The 16,984-nt window shown below is 37.7% G+C and overlaps 2 protein-coding genes across 2 annotated transcripts; one reads left to right on the top strand and one right to left on the bottom strand.

Moving 5' to 3' along the window:
• Positions 1-439: 439 nt before the first annotated feature.
• On the top strand, positions 440-1,150 carry LOC113699695 (uncharacterized). Its single transcript, XM_027220055.2, has one exon. It carries the CDS (start codon positions 440-442, stop codon positions 1,148-1,150), a length of 711 nt encoding a protein of 236 aa, XP_027075856.2.
• Positions 1,151-10,607: 9,457 nt separating this feature from the next.
• Positions 10,608-16,729, bottom strand: LOC140010113 (uncharacterized). The gene is made up of 3 exons (XM_072056460.1): positions 15,789-16,729; positions 11,459-11,514; positions 10,608-10,830 (listed from the first exon to the last, which is right to left on the bottom strand). Exons 1-2 carry the CDS (start codon positions 16,426-16,428, stop codon positions 11,471-11,473), a joined length of 684 nt encoding a protein of 227 aa, XP_071912561.1. The 5' UTR covers positions 16,429-16,729; the 3' UTR covers positions 10,608-10,830; positions 11,459-11,470.
• Positions 16,730-16,984: the final 255 nt, after the last annotated feature.

The following is a 16,984-nucleotide window of genomic DNA, read 5'->3' as shown; positions in this document are numbered from 1 at the left end:
GGTGTCTAAATTCATTCCTAAACCCGAGCCACCAAAGCAGGCACCCAAGGCAACCACCAAGCCTCCATTCGACTCCTCCAAATCACGAAACCGTGACAAGTGATTCAAATGCCAAGGATTTGGGCACATTGCTTCTCAGTGTCCTAATAGGCGTACCATGATTGTTCTCCTGAGCGGAGATGTCGTATCTGACAACGAGGACAAGTTCGCCGAGATGTCTCCATTGATTGATGAAGGTGATGATTCCGAGATGGAGGTTGAGGCCACTACTGAGTAAGTGGGTGTTGCTCTAGTAGCCCGTCAAGCTCTTGCGACCCAAGTCAAGAGAGTGGATGAGGCCCAACGTGACAACATCTTCTACATACGGTGTCACGTCAAGGGAAGAGTATGTAGCCTCATCATCGACGCGGGTAGTTGTACTAACGTGGCAAGCACTCTCATGGTAAATCATCTTTCCTTGCCCACGTTGAGGCACCCTATCCCATACCGCTTGCAATGGCTTAATGAGAGTGGGGATATCAAAGTCACCAAGCAAGTGGTGGTGCTTTTCCGAATTGGGAAGTATGGGGATGAGGTCCTTTGCGACGTCGTTCCCATGCAAACTTCTCACATTTTGTTGGGACGGCCATGGCAATATGACAAGAAAACTACTCATGATGGCTTTACCAACAAGTACTCCTTCTTGCACCACAACAAGAAGATGATACTTGTTCCTCTCAGCCCTCAGCAGGTGCATGAAGATCAACTGCGATTGCAACAGGAGCATGAACGAGAGTTGGCCAAGAAATCAACCAATTCTAAAGCAATCATTAAGGCACCAGTCAAGAGGACATCTACCCCTGGATCATCTGGTCGAATGGAGAAAAGGCCCAACTTGCTTGCCAAGAACAAAGAAGTTCACAAGTTACTTTTGTCTAAGCAAGTTGTCTATATTTTATATTGTAAAGAGGTGATTTTACTTTCTCATGAAGTACTCAATGACTTACCTTCTGAAATCTCCTCTTTATTACAGGAATTTGAGGACGTTTTTCCAGATGAGATCCCCAGTGCTCTTGATGAGAACATGAAGATTTGCATGGATTCCTTTCATCTTACAAGTTTTCACATTCCAATGATGGTTGATGGTGCAATCGGGCTCGAGAATTATTGAAGATCCAATGTTTCCAAATCTTGATTGAAATCTTGGTTGATTTCCAAATCTTAATTGGTTTCTAAATCTTGATTGGTTTCCAAATCTTGATTGATTTCCAAATTGAAAGTTAAGTAAGTTATTTGAATTAGGGAATAAAGGCTAAGGTCATGTTGAACATAGTTAAGCCAATTTGAGTTAGTTAGTTTCCTATTCTAGTTGAAATAAAGTTTTAGGAAAGCAGTTAATTGCTTCCAAATTTGTTTAGGAAATTGTGTCAAGTTTAGAAGTCAAGTCAAATAAGGAAACTTGATTTGTTTCCAATTTAGATTAGGCTTTTTGAGTCTTGTAAGGCTATAAATAGCCAACTTTATTTAACTATTCAAGGGGGATTGAAGATGAATTAATAAAAAGAGAGTTGTCTTCTTTTATGGAGTTCCTTGATGGAACTTGAGTTTCTTCTTGAACAGTATCAAGTATTTAACTTGGATACTTGTGGTGTTCAAGGCAAGATGATCACATCATCTTGTTCTTTTAAGCCAATAACCAATCCACTAGGTTTCTAGACACGGGTTCTCTTTAGGTTTAGAAAAGTAGTTATTGTTCCATGCCAATAACCAATCCACTAGGTTTTTAGAGACGGGTTCTCTTTAGATCTAGTAAGGTAGTTATTGTTCCATAACCTGGTCAAGATAGATCCTTCTACTACCTGATTGATTTGGTTCTTCGAGACAGGTTCTTGCTGGGTCCATTCGTATCATCTGGTATCAGAGTTTCGACTCTTGATTCAGGTTAATATCCTTTTCCTTTTTTCTATTTATTTTTCTACCAAAAAAACCCTAGCTACCTTTTGATTTAAAAGAAAAAAAAATTTTGATTCTTGTTTTTTTAATTTTATCAATTGAATCTAAACTACCCCCTTGATTGATCGAGATTGGAATTTTTTTTGGTGTGATTACGTTTTTTAAAACAGATTTTTCAAGGATTTAACTCCCATTAAATTTCTTCCAAGTGAAGTCGTAACCTTGTTTCGAGTCATCAAAAGAAAAAAAAATTGGGACTGTTCACTGAGGTACTATTCACTGGCACTATTCTCAACTGTAGCAGTACTGTTCATCCGCCGCTACTGTAGTAGTACTGTTCATCCGAATTTTTTTTTTTTGTTTCCATAGCTTGTGTTTGTTTCTTGTTGTTCTTGAGTCTTGTAGTGGTTTGGTTATTTCTTGAAATTCTTCGATTACATATATCAAGACATTCTCCGAGTTATTCCTTTGTAAGTAAGCGCTTGATTTGAGGACAAATTGTCTTTCAAGAGGAGGGAAATGATGAGAACATGAAGATTTGCATGGATTCCTTTCATTTTACAAGTTTTCACATTCCAATGATGGTTGATGGTGCAGTCGGGCTCGAAAATCATTGAAGATCCAATGTTTTCAAATCTTGATTGAAATCTTGGTTGATTTCCAAATCTTAATTGGTTTCCAAATCTTGATTGATTTCTAAATCTTGATTGGTTTCCAAATCTTGATTGATTTTCAAATTGAGAGTTAAGTAAGTTGTTTGAATTAGGGAATAAAGGTTAAGGTCATGTTGAACATAGTTAAGCCAATTTGAGTTAGTTAGTTTCCTATTCTAGTTGAAATAAAGTTTTAGGAAAGCAGTTAATTGCTTCCAAATTTGTTTAGGAAATTGTGTCAAGTTTAGAAGTCAAGTCAAATAAGAAAACTTGATTTGTTTCCAATTTTAGATTAGGGTTTTTGAGTCTTGTAAGGGTATAAATAGCCAACTTTATTTAACTATTCAAGGGGGATTGAAGATGAATTAATAAAAAGAAAGTTGTTTCCTTTTATGGAGTTCCTTGATGGAACTTAAGTTTCTTCTTGAACAGTATCAAGTATTTAGTTTGGATACTTGTGGTGTTCAAGGCAAGATGATCACATCATCTTGTTCTTTCAAGCCAATAATCAATCCACTAGATTTCTAGAGACGGGTTCTCTTTAGGTCTACCAAGGTAGTTATTGTTCCATGCCAATAACCAATCCACTAGGTTTTTAGAGACGGGTTCTCTTTAGATCTAACAAGATAGTTATTGTTCCATAACCTAGTCAAGATAGATCGTTCCGCTGCCTGATCGACTTGGCTCTTTGAAACAGGTTCTTGCTGGGTCGATTCGTATCAACTCTACCACCACTTAAAGAGATCGAGCACCAGATCGACTTCATTCTTGGAGGATCCTTGCCTAACAGACCGGCCTACAAGATGGGCCCTGAGGAGACCAAAGAGATCCAACGGCAAGTAGATGAGCTATTAGAGAGAGGTTGGGCTCGAGAGAGCATGAGCCCATGTACAGTTCCAGTCATCCTCGTCCCCAAGAAGGAAGGCACTTGGAGGATGTGTGTAGACTGTCGTGCTGTCAACACCATCACAGTTAAATGTCATCACCCTATACCTCGTTTAGATGATATGCTTGACGAATTGTATGGTGCAGTCATATTCACCAAGATAGATTTTAAGAGTGGCTACCATCAAATTCAAATGAAGGAAGGTGACGAGTGGAAGATAACCTTCAAGACTAAGTATGGTTTGTATGAGTGGTTAGTTATGCTTTTTGATTTGACTAACGCTCCTAATACATTTATGTGCCTTATGAATCGTGTGCTTCATCCGTTCTTTGGTAAATTTATTGTTACTTATTTTGACGACATTCTGATACACAGCAAGAGTCCTGAGGAACATGTAGCACATGTACGAGCTGTCCTTGATGTTTTGCGCAGGGAGAGGTTATTCGCTAACCTTGGCAAATGTACTTTCTGCACTAATGAACTTGTTTTCCTTGGCTATATGGTTAGTGTACAGGGCATTAGAGTGAACGAGAGCAAAATTCAGGCCATCAATGAGTGGCCCGTGCCCAAGACCATGAGTGAAGTTTAGAGTTTCCACAGCCTTGTGAGTTTCTATCGCCAGTTCGTGAGGGATTTCAGTATTATTGTTGCCCCTCTGACCGCCATTATCAAGAAAGATGTGAAGTTCGAGTGGGGGGAAGCTCAGGAGAAGGCGTTCCAACTCCTTAAACACAAGCTCACACACGCACCCTTATTGTCCTTATCTAGTTTTGATAAAACGTTTGAGGTTGAGTGTGATGCTTCTGGTATAGGAATTGAAGCTGTGTTGATCCAAGAGGGAAGGCCGATTGCGTACTTTAGAGAGAAATTGAATGGTGCCGCCTTGAACTACTCCACCTACGATAAGGAAGTCTATGCTTTGTTTCGTACACTGGAGACATGATAACATTACCTGCGACCTAAGAAATTCGTCATCCTCACTGATCACGAGACATTAAAGCATCTCAAGTCTCAACACAAGTTGAGTAAGACACATGTGCGGTGGGTCAACTTTGTGGAGTCATTTCCCTATGTGATCAAGTACAAAACTGGCAAGACCAATGTCGTTGCTGATGCATTATCCAGGAGGTATGCCTTGATTGCCTTACTTGATGCTAAACTCCTTGGATTTGATCTTATCAAAGAACTCTATGATACCGACTCGGATTTCTCTGATATCTACAAATATTGTGCTAAGTCGGGTCAGGGTAAGTTCTTCATACATGATGGATTTCTGTATTGTAATGACAAATTGTGCATTCCGTCATGCTCTATTCGGGAGTTACTAACCCGTGAAACTCACAGAGGTGATTTGATGGGACACTTTGGTGTTATCAAGACTTTGAGTGCTTTGCAGAAACATTTCTATTGGCCACGCATGAGACGGGACATGGAGCGAGTAGTGTCACGCTGCATTACCTGTCACCGTGCCAAGTCCAAGTTCCAACCCTTCGATTTGTATACACCTCTACTTATTCCTTCGGAATCTTGGGTTGACATTTCAATGGATTTTGTACTTGGTCTGCCTAGGAGTAAAAGAGGTCATGATAGTATTTTTGTCATTGTTGATAGATTTTCTAAAATGGCTCATTTCATTCCATGTCATAAGACGGACGATACCACTCACATAGCTGATCTTTTCTTTAGACAATTTGTCCGTTTGCATGGTGTGGCTAGAACTATTGTGTCTGATAGGGATGTCAAGTTTCTATCTTATTTCTGGAAAACTTTGTGGGGGAAGTTGGGAACTAAGTTGTTGTTCTCTACTTGGAAGGAGTGTTTACCACATGTTGAGTTTGCTTATAACCGTACAATTAGTACTATACAGTTTTCTCCTTTTGAAATTATTTACAGTTTTAATCCTTTGACTCGCTTGAATTTGATGTCTTTGCCGTTGTCTGAGCGTACTAACCTTAATGGCAAGAAAAAGGTCGACTTTGTCCAGGCTTTGCACCAGCGGGTGAGGGCCAACATTGAAACTCGAACTCAGCAGTACCTCAAGCATATCAACAAGGGTCGGCGTTGCGTGGTGTTTGAATGAAGTGATTGGGTCTAGTTACACTTGCGCAAGGAGCGTTTCCCTGTCCAGCGTCACAACAAGTTGCTACCCCGTGGAGATGGACCAATCCAAGTTGTGGCACGCATCAATGACAACGCCTACAAGCTCGATCTTCCTAGTGAGTATAATGTCTCGACTACTTTTAATGTTACTGATTTGAGCCCCTATCTTGCAGATGATGAAGTCGATTTGAGGACAAATATTTCGCAAGAGGAGGGGAATGATGAGGAGGTCGAGAGAGCTATCCAAGTGGAGCAAGTGAAGGTACCATTGGGGTCTATGACACGAGCTCGCGCGAAGAGATTGAATGAGACACTACAAACATTGGTTCGTGCGGCTCGAGAGTCAAATGGAGAGCCAAAGGTCATCGAGGGCCTCAACGAAGCTAGGCTCATTGTCCTAGTCTCGGCCATCACTGAAGATTAGAAGCCCATGATTCGGCTAAGGGGGTCCATGGCCCATTACTAGTTTAGTAGGGTGTAATAAAGAGGTCTAGGCCATGTGGGCCGTAGGTCCAATAGCACTTTTAGTTAGTTAACGAGTTAGTCCCTACGCTGAACTTACGGTACGTATGTTGTGTTGCTAGTATCGGCCCAAAGAGAAGCCCAAGGGTTGGCTGAATTTCCTTCATATTTTTCAAGCTTTGTTAGGCCTTAGTCACGGCTACAAATAGCCTTAAGTCATTGTTTACACTCAGTTTACATTAGATTTATATCTTAGGTATTCAATTGACTTATCAATCTAGGACAGCGCTAGATTGTGGCGTCTTCTACAAATACCGAGGTTCGTTGACCACGTGATCAATGGGTTTAGGTGATCCGCTGCATTCGTCATCTTCAACGTGAGTCTCTACCTTCTAGATCCAAACCTTTCTGCACGGGTTGCATCGCAAGGTTGGTGCCATTCGTATCAATGTTATGAATAATATTTCTGTCTCCAATGATGAGATGTTCTTCCCACCATTTTTGGAATTGTCCAATGAATCCTATGAATAGGATATGAGCAGTCAGCTGATTGCAGCCATGTGATGTTTGATTAAACATAGCTGTGGTTGGTATGGTTGTGCTTGTCACCTGTTGAGATATTGTAAGAATACTAAATACCCTATTTTTACTCCATTCATGAATGTTATCTGTATTGCATGAATGTTGGAGGATATCAAAATCAGTTGTCTGAAGATGGTATAAATTTTGTAAGAAAGGATTTGAATATGGTTTGTTTCGGGTAGAAGACCCTCGGAAGTTTTGTATAACACTATTCAAGGTGGTGTCTTGGATTTTTAGTTCTGGCTTGGGTAATGGAATAAGAAAGGATTGTTCAATCCTAACTTTTTGGTTTTCTGATTGATCTAAAGGTTTGAAAAGTAAGTTTGAAAAGCAGGTATTTGGAAGAGGAGTTTTTGGGACGAATTGGGTAAAAGATTGAAGAGGCATTTTTCTGGATAGATTGTAAGAATCTTCTTGGCATGGGTATAGGCTGTTTCTTGATCAATTCTGATCTCAATTTCACGAATGACCAATTTTGATGAAGGTTCAGCTTGAATCTCTTATTTAGTGACTGATTTGTTCAGAGAAGATCTCGTCTCAGTTTTCCGCCAGATACGTCTGACAGCTTGCCATTTTGTATTTTTTGTTTGAGTAGATGGATGATCAATCTTTTTCTTCCAAGAATATTAAGTTTGGATGTATTTCTTCTTGAATATCTAATTTTTCTGACTCCATTTGATGGGTCTTGGAATATCAATTCGAGATCTAGTCAACTTTGATAGATATAATTTTTTAGATATTCCTTGTATTTGAGACTGCCCCTTTATTCTATTGAAGATCCATGTCTTCTCAGTTTGTCCCTTGTATTTGCTGGATAACCATGTTTCTTCTGTATAAGATTCCACCTTGTGGCTTGGGTACTGGATATTAAGTACCTTCAGCTTATCAAGCTGCAATTGTTTGTAAATTATGAAAGAATATATAGATAATTTAGAAATTTCTTCCTTATTATTGTTTGCAGAATTTTCTTTTGAATTTTTCTGAGAAATAAGTTTGTTACAGGAAAAATCATGGGACAAGTTTGAGATAGATAATTATAAAGAATTCTGAATTATACCTTTAGTTGACTGGGTTTCAACTAACTGGTTTTCTTTTTTAGAAAAAATAATTTTTGTTTGTGGATTTCTAATAATCATAGACTTGGTAATAGGTTGAGAAGAAATTTCAGAAGTTTCCTTTTTAATAACTGTTTGGATTTTTTCCTCAGTAGATTTTTCTTGAGGATCTTTGACAGTTATAGGTTTGACACTAGGTTGAGTTTTAGATAAGACATTTATTGTAGAATATCCTACGTCTAAGGAATTTCTTATGTCTTTTCTTTCATCAGGTCTAGTGGTATTGTTAGAATTATTCATTGGTTGACCGGATAACAAAAGTTTTGAAGTTCCAATAGACTCTTGGTTTGGTAAATCTATTGGGTTCGATAGATCCATGGGGGAATCTGGTAGATCTATATCTTCTGGGTTTATATGGATTGATTTTGATGGATCTATGGATTCTGAAAATTTATGAGAGGATGTATGGGTTGTTTGAGGCAGATGTATTGATAGATCTAAAGGTTCTTGTATAGAAGTTGTTTGAGACAGATCTATGGATAGATCTACGGATTTTGGCTTAGTTTGGACCGAATCTATAAGATCTGATATAAAAACCTGAGTTTCTATGATTTTTGACATAGAGGATGCAAGTTTTAATATGGTTTGGACTGGATTTTCGAATTCTAATGCGGACACCTGAGATGTTTGAGACTCATACAAGTCAAAGAAATGAATATTTTGTTTTGTTTTCCTTAAAAAGTAAAATCTGGTTCAAATTTTTTTCAAAGAAGCTTAGGATTGTTAGGCGAGCAGAATGCAAGTAAAACAGCAAATAAAAATCTGAGAGCAAAAGGCATCTGGTAAAGTGCAGCTTCTTCAAGAATATCAGCTATATAACTATAGAGGTCAAGAGACCCAATTGTAGAGCAGCTTCTCTATAAGAAACAAGTTGGATGCCTTTAACAGTCACCAAGTCGTCAAATGAGGTTGGCCCTGCAATATGCGAGAGAAGGAGTCTAAGATAATAGCGTTCACCCTCATTTGGGCTAACTATAGCAAGTCTCCCAATGACTGCAGCACGCTTTCTTTCGGTCCATATTTTATGTTTAGAACTCCAAGCAAAGTACTGTGGGAAATCACGATAAAAGCATTTGAGACTCTTGGCTTTTGTATCATTTTTGTTCACTTCGAAGAACTCAGTTAACATTGTCTTTGAAAAATCTGCATTATTGATAAGGTATAAAAGGTTTATATGCTTGTGGAATGAAATAAGTTGATGTCCAGGTAGATGAACTGGAAGGGAATAAACAGATGGATTCATAACATTAGTAGGAAATCTATAAATCTGCCAAAGAGCTTCTGGAGGAGATACCCATCGGCCTTCCCGGAATTGTTTTATCTGATCAACATCAGAACTATTGTTATTAGGAGTAATCTGAAAACTTACCAAATCATGTCCCTTAAACACATACTTATATAGATACTTAACAAGCTTAAGAGTTGAGCAAACTTCTATTAATCTTAGTCCCTATCTTTTGATGTTTACAAAATTTATGGATGATACTAATATCTGTTCAAAATATACTTTCAGCTATGAAGCAAATCAAGTTCAAAGATCAGGTGCTATTGAAAGGGACAAAGATTGCTGAAAGCTGTCGGACTCTTGTAAAGACAGGATCATTATGCAATTTTGGACGCATAAAGAATTCCACCGCCGGATGTCCGAAACTCCACCACCGAATGTCCGAAGGAAATAAGACATTTTCCTTAACTCACTGATCTCGATCCGACGCAAGCATCGGACGTCCGATAGGATCATTCAAACTCGACGAAACCTGTCGGACGCTCACAAAGACAATATCAGACATCCGATAGAATTGAAGAAGATTTTACAAACTCACTGCCTGCTGTCGGACGCATGCTTGGGTAGTACTGGACGTCCGATACTCCAATGGCTAGTTGACTGTTCAGCTACTTTCTATCCATCAGAAGCATTAATGAAGCACTTTTTTGGTCTTCTATAAATAGAGTATGGTCAGAATCTTCAAATAACTTTTGCACACTGAAGATACAAAAGATCTAGAGTAGTTTTAGTGAAAAAACACTCTCCAAAGAAGATTTGTAGTCTTAGTGGTGTGAACTTCATTGTAAGCTTTTCATTTGTGAGTAAATACTTCATGAGTGTAGCTCTGTGAGGGTTGTCCTGAGGGATAGTAAAACTTCCTAGCTTGACCGAGTGGAGTTCGGAGCAAGGAGGAGGTAAACCTTCCTTTGTACACAAGAGTGATTGTAATTCATCAACTTGAAGAAATTTTCTTGATTTAATCTACAAGCTCAAGAGGAGTTGGGTAGTTAATTGGTTTGCAATTCTTTCCTTTTTATTTACTTATTGTTACGTTTGTGATCTTTACATTGCTTATCTCTTCTACTTCTCTCAAGTGATCTTGTTCATTGTGTGATCTCTTAGAAAAGAGGGTAAATTTCATATTGAGCAAAAAATACCCATAACTTAATTAGATTTTTAATCAACTAATTCACCCCCTCTTAGGTTGTCTTCGACCCTTACAACTTCTACATTTAAATGGCAGTCAAATAGAGCAAGCAAATAAGAATTATAAGGGACAACCCATCTATTATCTAGTTCATGCAATCTGACTATGACAGACCTACCGTTATCACGCCTACGATAATGTGGATATCCATCCTCTGAGTGTGTAATTGTGGCGACCCCACTTTCCCCTAATGCGAACCAAAGGGTTGGCGGGCCGTCTGCCCAGCTCTCGCCAGGACTCATGCAAGCATTCTAACCTAAAACCTTGGAGTAATAAACTACTCTGTTACAAAACAAATTTTCCCGAATAAGATCATCCTTACATCCAACTTAACTTCAGAGATAGCAGAGATAAATTAGCCAGTCGAGGCTCTTAAACATCCCACGTGCTACGTACCAAAATATAAAGTCGTACCAATCCGGGTAGATAAATACATAAATCTCTATTACAAATTTACAGGCCAAGTAATCGAATTAGGGTTTACCCATTTTCCCGTTTCAAGTGGCAACCCAAAAGAAAAGTGCATTATCTCAATAACACATTACAGCCCACAGAATAAGTTATAGCATTCAAATACAATCCAAAAGGAAAACTTAAGTAAGCATCCAGCTTTCAGTTTCCAGAACCTGTTAAGGAAAACAATAAACGTGGGGTGAGCTAAAGCTCAGTGGTGCCCCAAAAACATGCAATCAATTAAAACAATTAACACGTATTGATTCGATTGAAGTAAACAAATAGGAAGGCGATAATACCCAAGTGTACCTTAGACTGGTCGAGGGATTCACCCAACGACGTTACGTCCTGAACTTACATTATTATTATAGACTCGTCGAGGGATTCACCCAACGACTTTACGTCTAGCACTTGATTGATTATTATTGACTCGTCGAGGGATTCACCCAACGACTTTACGTCTAGCACTTGATTTATTATTATTGACTCGTCGAGGGATTCACCCAACGACTTTACGTCTAGCACTTGATTGATTATTATTGACTCGTCGAGGGATTCACCCAACGACTTTACGTCTAGCACTTGATTTATTATTATTGACTCGTCGATGGATTCACCCAACGACTTTACGTCTAGCACTTGATTCACAAAAAAAATGTTTTACGCAAGTCACCACTCGAAAGGCTAGTGTGATAAAGTACACATTGCTCACTTCGATGGGTCAAAACCACTTCATAGTTATAATATAGCAAGTTAATAAAGCGCTTAACCACATAACATAAAACAAGCAGGGACACTCACCAAGAGTGAAGTTCAGATGTCAAGTTGGGAATCGAATTCCGCTTCCTCGCAATATCCTAGAATATCAAATATTGAAATTATAAGCTTTTATTCAGTCTTTAGACTCGAACACATTGAGGTTTATCTAATATATTGCTAGTTTACTTTCCCATAGTAATTTCAAAAATCTACTTAGATTGAAACTTGACACAAATAGTAGAAATGTTTCTTATAATTTTCCTTGAGGTACTTTTCCTTATAAAAAGGGTAACTAGTATAAATTTTCTGGAAATAAGTCGACAAACCTCTTAATATCAATGTTAGAAAGTTACTTTGAACATTTCTTTAAAGCTATGGTTCCTGCAAAAATTATTACTAAAACTATTTTACCCTAAAATAAGGTTTCTTGCCGAGCAAGTTTCCCATGCTTTTCCCCAGAATTATTACAACTCGTATTTTGGAACTTTTCCTATAGTTAACTATAGCTTAAGGAAAGAAAATGAATTAAAATAAGACTTAGAATTTTCAAAAGCTATATAACTTATTTACTAATCGAGGCTAGTTTGAGCTAAAGGAAATTATCGAGTTGGAAAGTTTTATAATATAATACTAGCTGGAAAAATATTTCTGATTAATTTGATCACAGCTACTCGAGTTCGCAAGGTCGATACAACTTCCACAGCTCCGATTCCGTTTCGAAATTATAATATGGATCAAAATATGACAAAAATCACATAGCAAATTACTAGGGCTTCGTCAATCATTAGCCCTAGATTTCAACAAGTGCATTTCTGAATAAAATAAAATGATCAACCAAGGCTTCATCAATCATTAGCACTTGGTTTCAGCAAGCCCATCATAAGCAACTAAAAATAAAATAAAAGTAAAGCCTCCAAGACATTCCAGCAATTAACTTTCGTCACCCTGTAGTACTTAGAAAATCATTCAAATGGCCAAGAGCTTCATCAATCATTAGCTCTTGATAGCAACCAATCACTTTCAAACCAAAATTTCAACTAGAAACAAGGAGTAAAGTCACGGCTAATTTAACGCTTAAATAACTCGAGAAATTCAGATTACCACCATAGCATTTTACTAGGCTCAATGCCATTCACATACCAGAAAATTTTAGCATGTAAGCTTCACTTGAAATTCAGAAATTCAAATCACAGATAGGCCCAACATTCGATTCAAGTCAAAATTCATTTTCCTGAAGAAACAGGACATTAAGTCAAGACAGCCTACTTTGAGGAGTCACGTACAGCCGTACACATGGAGGAAAAATATAAAATTTCTACAGAACCAAGGCCCATGTTTCTAGTTTCAAATGCCACTGACGGCACCTTAAACGGATTTTTCTACACCAAGATATAAGCATTTTACTGAAATTGGTCAGGGACATCCAAAAATCTGAAATGTCATTTTTCACATGTGAAAAACTCCTTTTTCTCTTTTTGCACCAAAATGTTTTTATTCAAACCATCCATACATTTCTTATATAATTCCAAAACAACATATTCCAGGCATTTCCATCCCTCATGATTTGAAGGAAATTTTCGAAACTAAGTTGAGCTTCCAACTCAACCTTCGGCCATCACAAAGGAAATTCCAGCATTTGTATACTAACCTCTTTAATTCAATCCTTCAATATATTAAATATTTCCTCGCCAAACCACTTAAATTTTGCATCTCTTATGTAGCTCAAGACCATCATAGTCCAAGGAAACAATAAAATAAATGTTCAGAAACCATTTAAACTTTCTAAAGGCAAACTGAAATTTCTGGTTCAACCTTGCTTGCGGCTTCAAAGATTTCCAGCAAACAATTCAACTTTAGTTCAAATTTCCTTGGTTTAAACATGGTGTTAGTTACTCAATTCAACATTTTAAACACCTAGTTAGTTACTAAAATTTTCCACTTTCAAAATTGAGTTCAAACTATCATTATTAACATCAAAATTTCCAGAAATTTTCCTGCTTGGGCTCGGGTGATCATGCCTTGAAGCAGAATGTACTCTTAACCTTTATTTCTCTGATTTAAAACTTACTAATCAACTACATGCAGGGCCTAATTAACTTGTTATTAGTCATCTAATCATGGTTATAAGTTTAAACAACAACACTAAACCAAATCAGGTTGCAAAGCTTTAAGCTAAGCTCTCGGCCAAACCAGAAATTCTTCCAGCATTTGTTTAGTCACAAACCATTTTTTTTCTATGGTTAATTCCTGTATTTTGCACTTAATTTCACATGCACAACTGCTGAATTTAACTAGCTATCATATCCAGACCAGAAATCAGTTTGATAGCAACCAAATTGAACCAAGTTAAGCTGTAATAATTAAGCTAGGCTCTCGGCAGAATTTTCTTACCCCAAACTAACCCAGAAATTTATCTCTGCTTTAACACTTCATTCGAATGCCCAATTCATCATACATGGTCTTAATCTTCCAGTTCTTACTCAGCTAAAGACATTTGGGTGTTCAGATTATCACACAAAACAAAATTGGAGCTGCAATAACACCTCAAGTCTCGGTAGCAACAATTTCTCAAAACAGAAATTTTCCTAAGGTTTTGATTTCAGCATCCGATTGTATAATCTAAACATGTAATCTCTGATATAGCTTGATCAACTAATAATCAACCTATTTTAGACCAGAAATTACCTCAGCTAGCAACCAATCTTTCACACGAAATTCCAGAAATTTCCTTCCTAGCTCTCGGCCAAGTGCAGATGGTGATTCTGGTTTGGAGTTGCGGCTGAAAAGGGTTGTGGATGAAGGTAGAATTGGTGAAGCTTCCGGCAGATTCCCTTCCCTGGCTTTGCTCCAACTCACGGCTGAATCCAAGAAGTTTCCGGCAGCTCTCTCCCTCTCTCGGTGCTCTCGGTCAAGGCAGGGAAGAAATGAGGTTTTGTTGTGAATCAAGAATGAAAGAGTAGAGTGGTATTTGGAGTGAAGTTGATTTCGACTTTGGTTTGTGCAGAGAAAGAGTCGGCTGAAATGGTTGTGAGATGTAGTGTGAATTTGATCAAGTGGTTTTGTGGTGCCGCGGTTTACGAAAGGTTGCGTATCGAATTGGTTAAAATGCAATTGGTCGAAGTTGCGGTGATGGGAATTTGTCATAAGGGTCGTTTGGTTTCGCATGGAATTGTAAGGTCTTTTGGTCTTTTCACTTGGTTTCCTAATCTCAACTTAATTTCTCAAATTTATCCTCAAGGGTGATTTGAACGCCTAATAACCCCTCCCAATATACTTAACCATTTTTATCGAATAAATATCGATTAAACTTAAATATTAAGGTTCCTAACATTATATAGCGATTAACTTAATTATCCGCATCTCCAATTGTTTATTCTCAAGAATTAAAGTTATCCTACACAAAATTTATCGAATTTTCATGCCTTAAGTATGTTTAGTATAGGAATATCATATTTATCTAAAATTCATTGATTTTTATCTTAACGCGGAAATTCCTATAAACATTTAACATTATTAACGATTAAAACTAGCTATCGGAAATCAAAGAATTTATTTTAAAGTAATAGAATTAATCCAACTCAAGAAATATTAATTTAGTATAGCAAAACCGAATAATTCAATATTGGCACAATTATATTATTTATTACATAGAAATTATCTTTACCCTTTTATTTCAAAACAATTAATTACAATACTAGAATTCAAAAAAATTAATTATTAGATCAATGAAATAGTTTACCATTGAAATATGAAGTTAATGTAACAAAACTAAGAAGTTTAGTAGTTTAGCACAATTCTTTTATTTTGCACATAACGTTTATTTCTACGTACTTACTTAAAAACAATTGGACTTAGTGCTAAAATTTATTAAAGAATTAAAATGCAAATAAAATATGCACTGATATTTATATGTCTATTTTCAGGGTTCTCACATCCTCCCCTCCTTAAAATGAATTTTGTCCTCAAAATTCTTACTTTCTTGAGAAACAAATCGGAATACTTTTTCTGCATTTCTTCTTCTAACTCCCAAGTTGCTTCTTCGGAAATCCAAAGTTCCAATACTTTTGTTCTGCAATCAAGCTTAGCATGGTGATGAGCTAGAAAATTCTTTCATATAATAACATCATAACCTCGTATGTCCAATTTGATTAGATCCACTAGTATTTTATGCCCTTCAATCCAGAATTCACAGTTATTATAAGTTAAGCTACTGATTAAAATCTTATTACCCATTGATGTTTTAACTTCAAGGTCAAGGGTAATCTAACAGGTTTGACGTTAACTCCGGATGGAAAAGTTTGGTTCACAAATGAATGAGTTGCGCTATGATCAATTAACACTCTAGCTAATTGATGAGAAATGGGAAGAGTACCTTCCACGGCTTCCGAAGAATCAGGTACAGGTTGGTCATTTATAGCGTAAACCCTGGTAGGAACTTTCGGCCTATTCTCTCTAATGTTGGCTGGTTCATCATTCAGGGTATTATCCTCTTGTATTTTCGGGCAACCGGCAATTTGGTGCTCGCTGCTTCCACACTTCAAGCACTTTCCTGCTTTCCTCCAGCAACCGGCCTCGGTATGTCCAGGTTTCTTGCAATACCCACAAGTTCCCAGGAAAGTTATCGCACGACTTCCTTGTGGAGCGTTCCTAGGTTGACCTCTTCCATTTGGTCCCCCGTTAGTTCCATTATTTCTTCCTCCGGCACCTCTGGCACCAGTTCCTCGACCCACTTTGGCCAGTGGAGCATTTGTATAAGTCGGCTCCCGACTGCTGCTAGGTGCAAATCTTTTCTTGGCCTGGTAAGTTTTTACTTGAGTTCTAGCAACTTCAACCCTTTGAGCTCTTTCTACAGCATCAGCAAATGTGTCTATCCGAACAGCAGCTAATCCCTCCTGAATTTCCACGTTTAGTCCCTGCACAAACCTCCGGACACGCCTTTGTTCCGTGGCTATCAGTTCAGGAGCAAATCGGGACAATTTTGTGAACTGGACTTCATATTCGGCGACACTCATCGCCCCTTGTTTACATTTTATGAAGTCGTCCTCTCTCTTTTCTTGAATGAGAGGTGGAAGAAATTTGGCGTTGAACTCCCTTGTGAAGTTCGCCCAGGTCCTGGGAATATGATTCCTGTCCCAATTGACCCTAATTAGGTTCCACCAGGAACGAGCAGCTCCTTCAAACTGGAATGCTGCAAAAGTCACTTGCCTCTCTTCCGTATAATTTAGAGCGGCAAAAATATCAGAGATCCTTTCCCACCAACCTTCGGCTACCTCAGGTTCTGGGCCTCCGTAGAACTTAGGAGGTCCAAACTTCAGGAATGATAAAAATAAAGTGATCAAGCGAAGATGTTGCTATTTATTTACTTGTTATTATTAAGTGAAGTCAACATGAATACCAAGAGAAAGAAAATTTAAAACACTTAAAGCATATATTCACATACCAAAGTTCATACAACTTTAAAAGCCAAACAATTCACGGTACATTTAATATTTTCACACATAACTCATATTTCGATCTTTATAAACATGAAGGAAAGCAAGTCAATAATACACCGATTATTATAACCAC

Source organism: Coffea arabica, chromosome 7c (assembly GCF_036785885.1).
Source record: "Coffea arabica cultivar ET-39 chromosome 7c, Coffea Arabica ET-39 HiFi, whole genome shotgun sequence".
Classification (NCBI taxonomy): domain Eukaryota; kingdom Viridiplantae; phylum Streptophyta; class Magnoliopsida; order Gentianales; family Rubiaceae; genus Coffea; species Coffea arabica.
Note: the sequence above shows the minus strand (reverse complement) of the source record. Positions and strands in the feature narration are given on the sequence as shown.

Coding starts and splice junctions, on each gene's coding strand:
- LOC113699695 (XM_027220055.2), top strand. CDS start 440: ATGGTAAATCATCTTTCCTTGCCCACGTTGAGGCACCCTATCCCATAC.
- LOC140010113 (XM_072056460.1), bottom strand. CDS start 16,428: ATGAGTGTCGCCGAATATGAAGTCCAGTTCACAAAATTGTCCCGATTT. Junction 11,515..15,788: donor TTCTTCGGAAGCCGTGGAAG/GTACTCTTCCCA, acceptor TTGATATTCTAG/GATATTGCGAGGAAGCGGAA.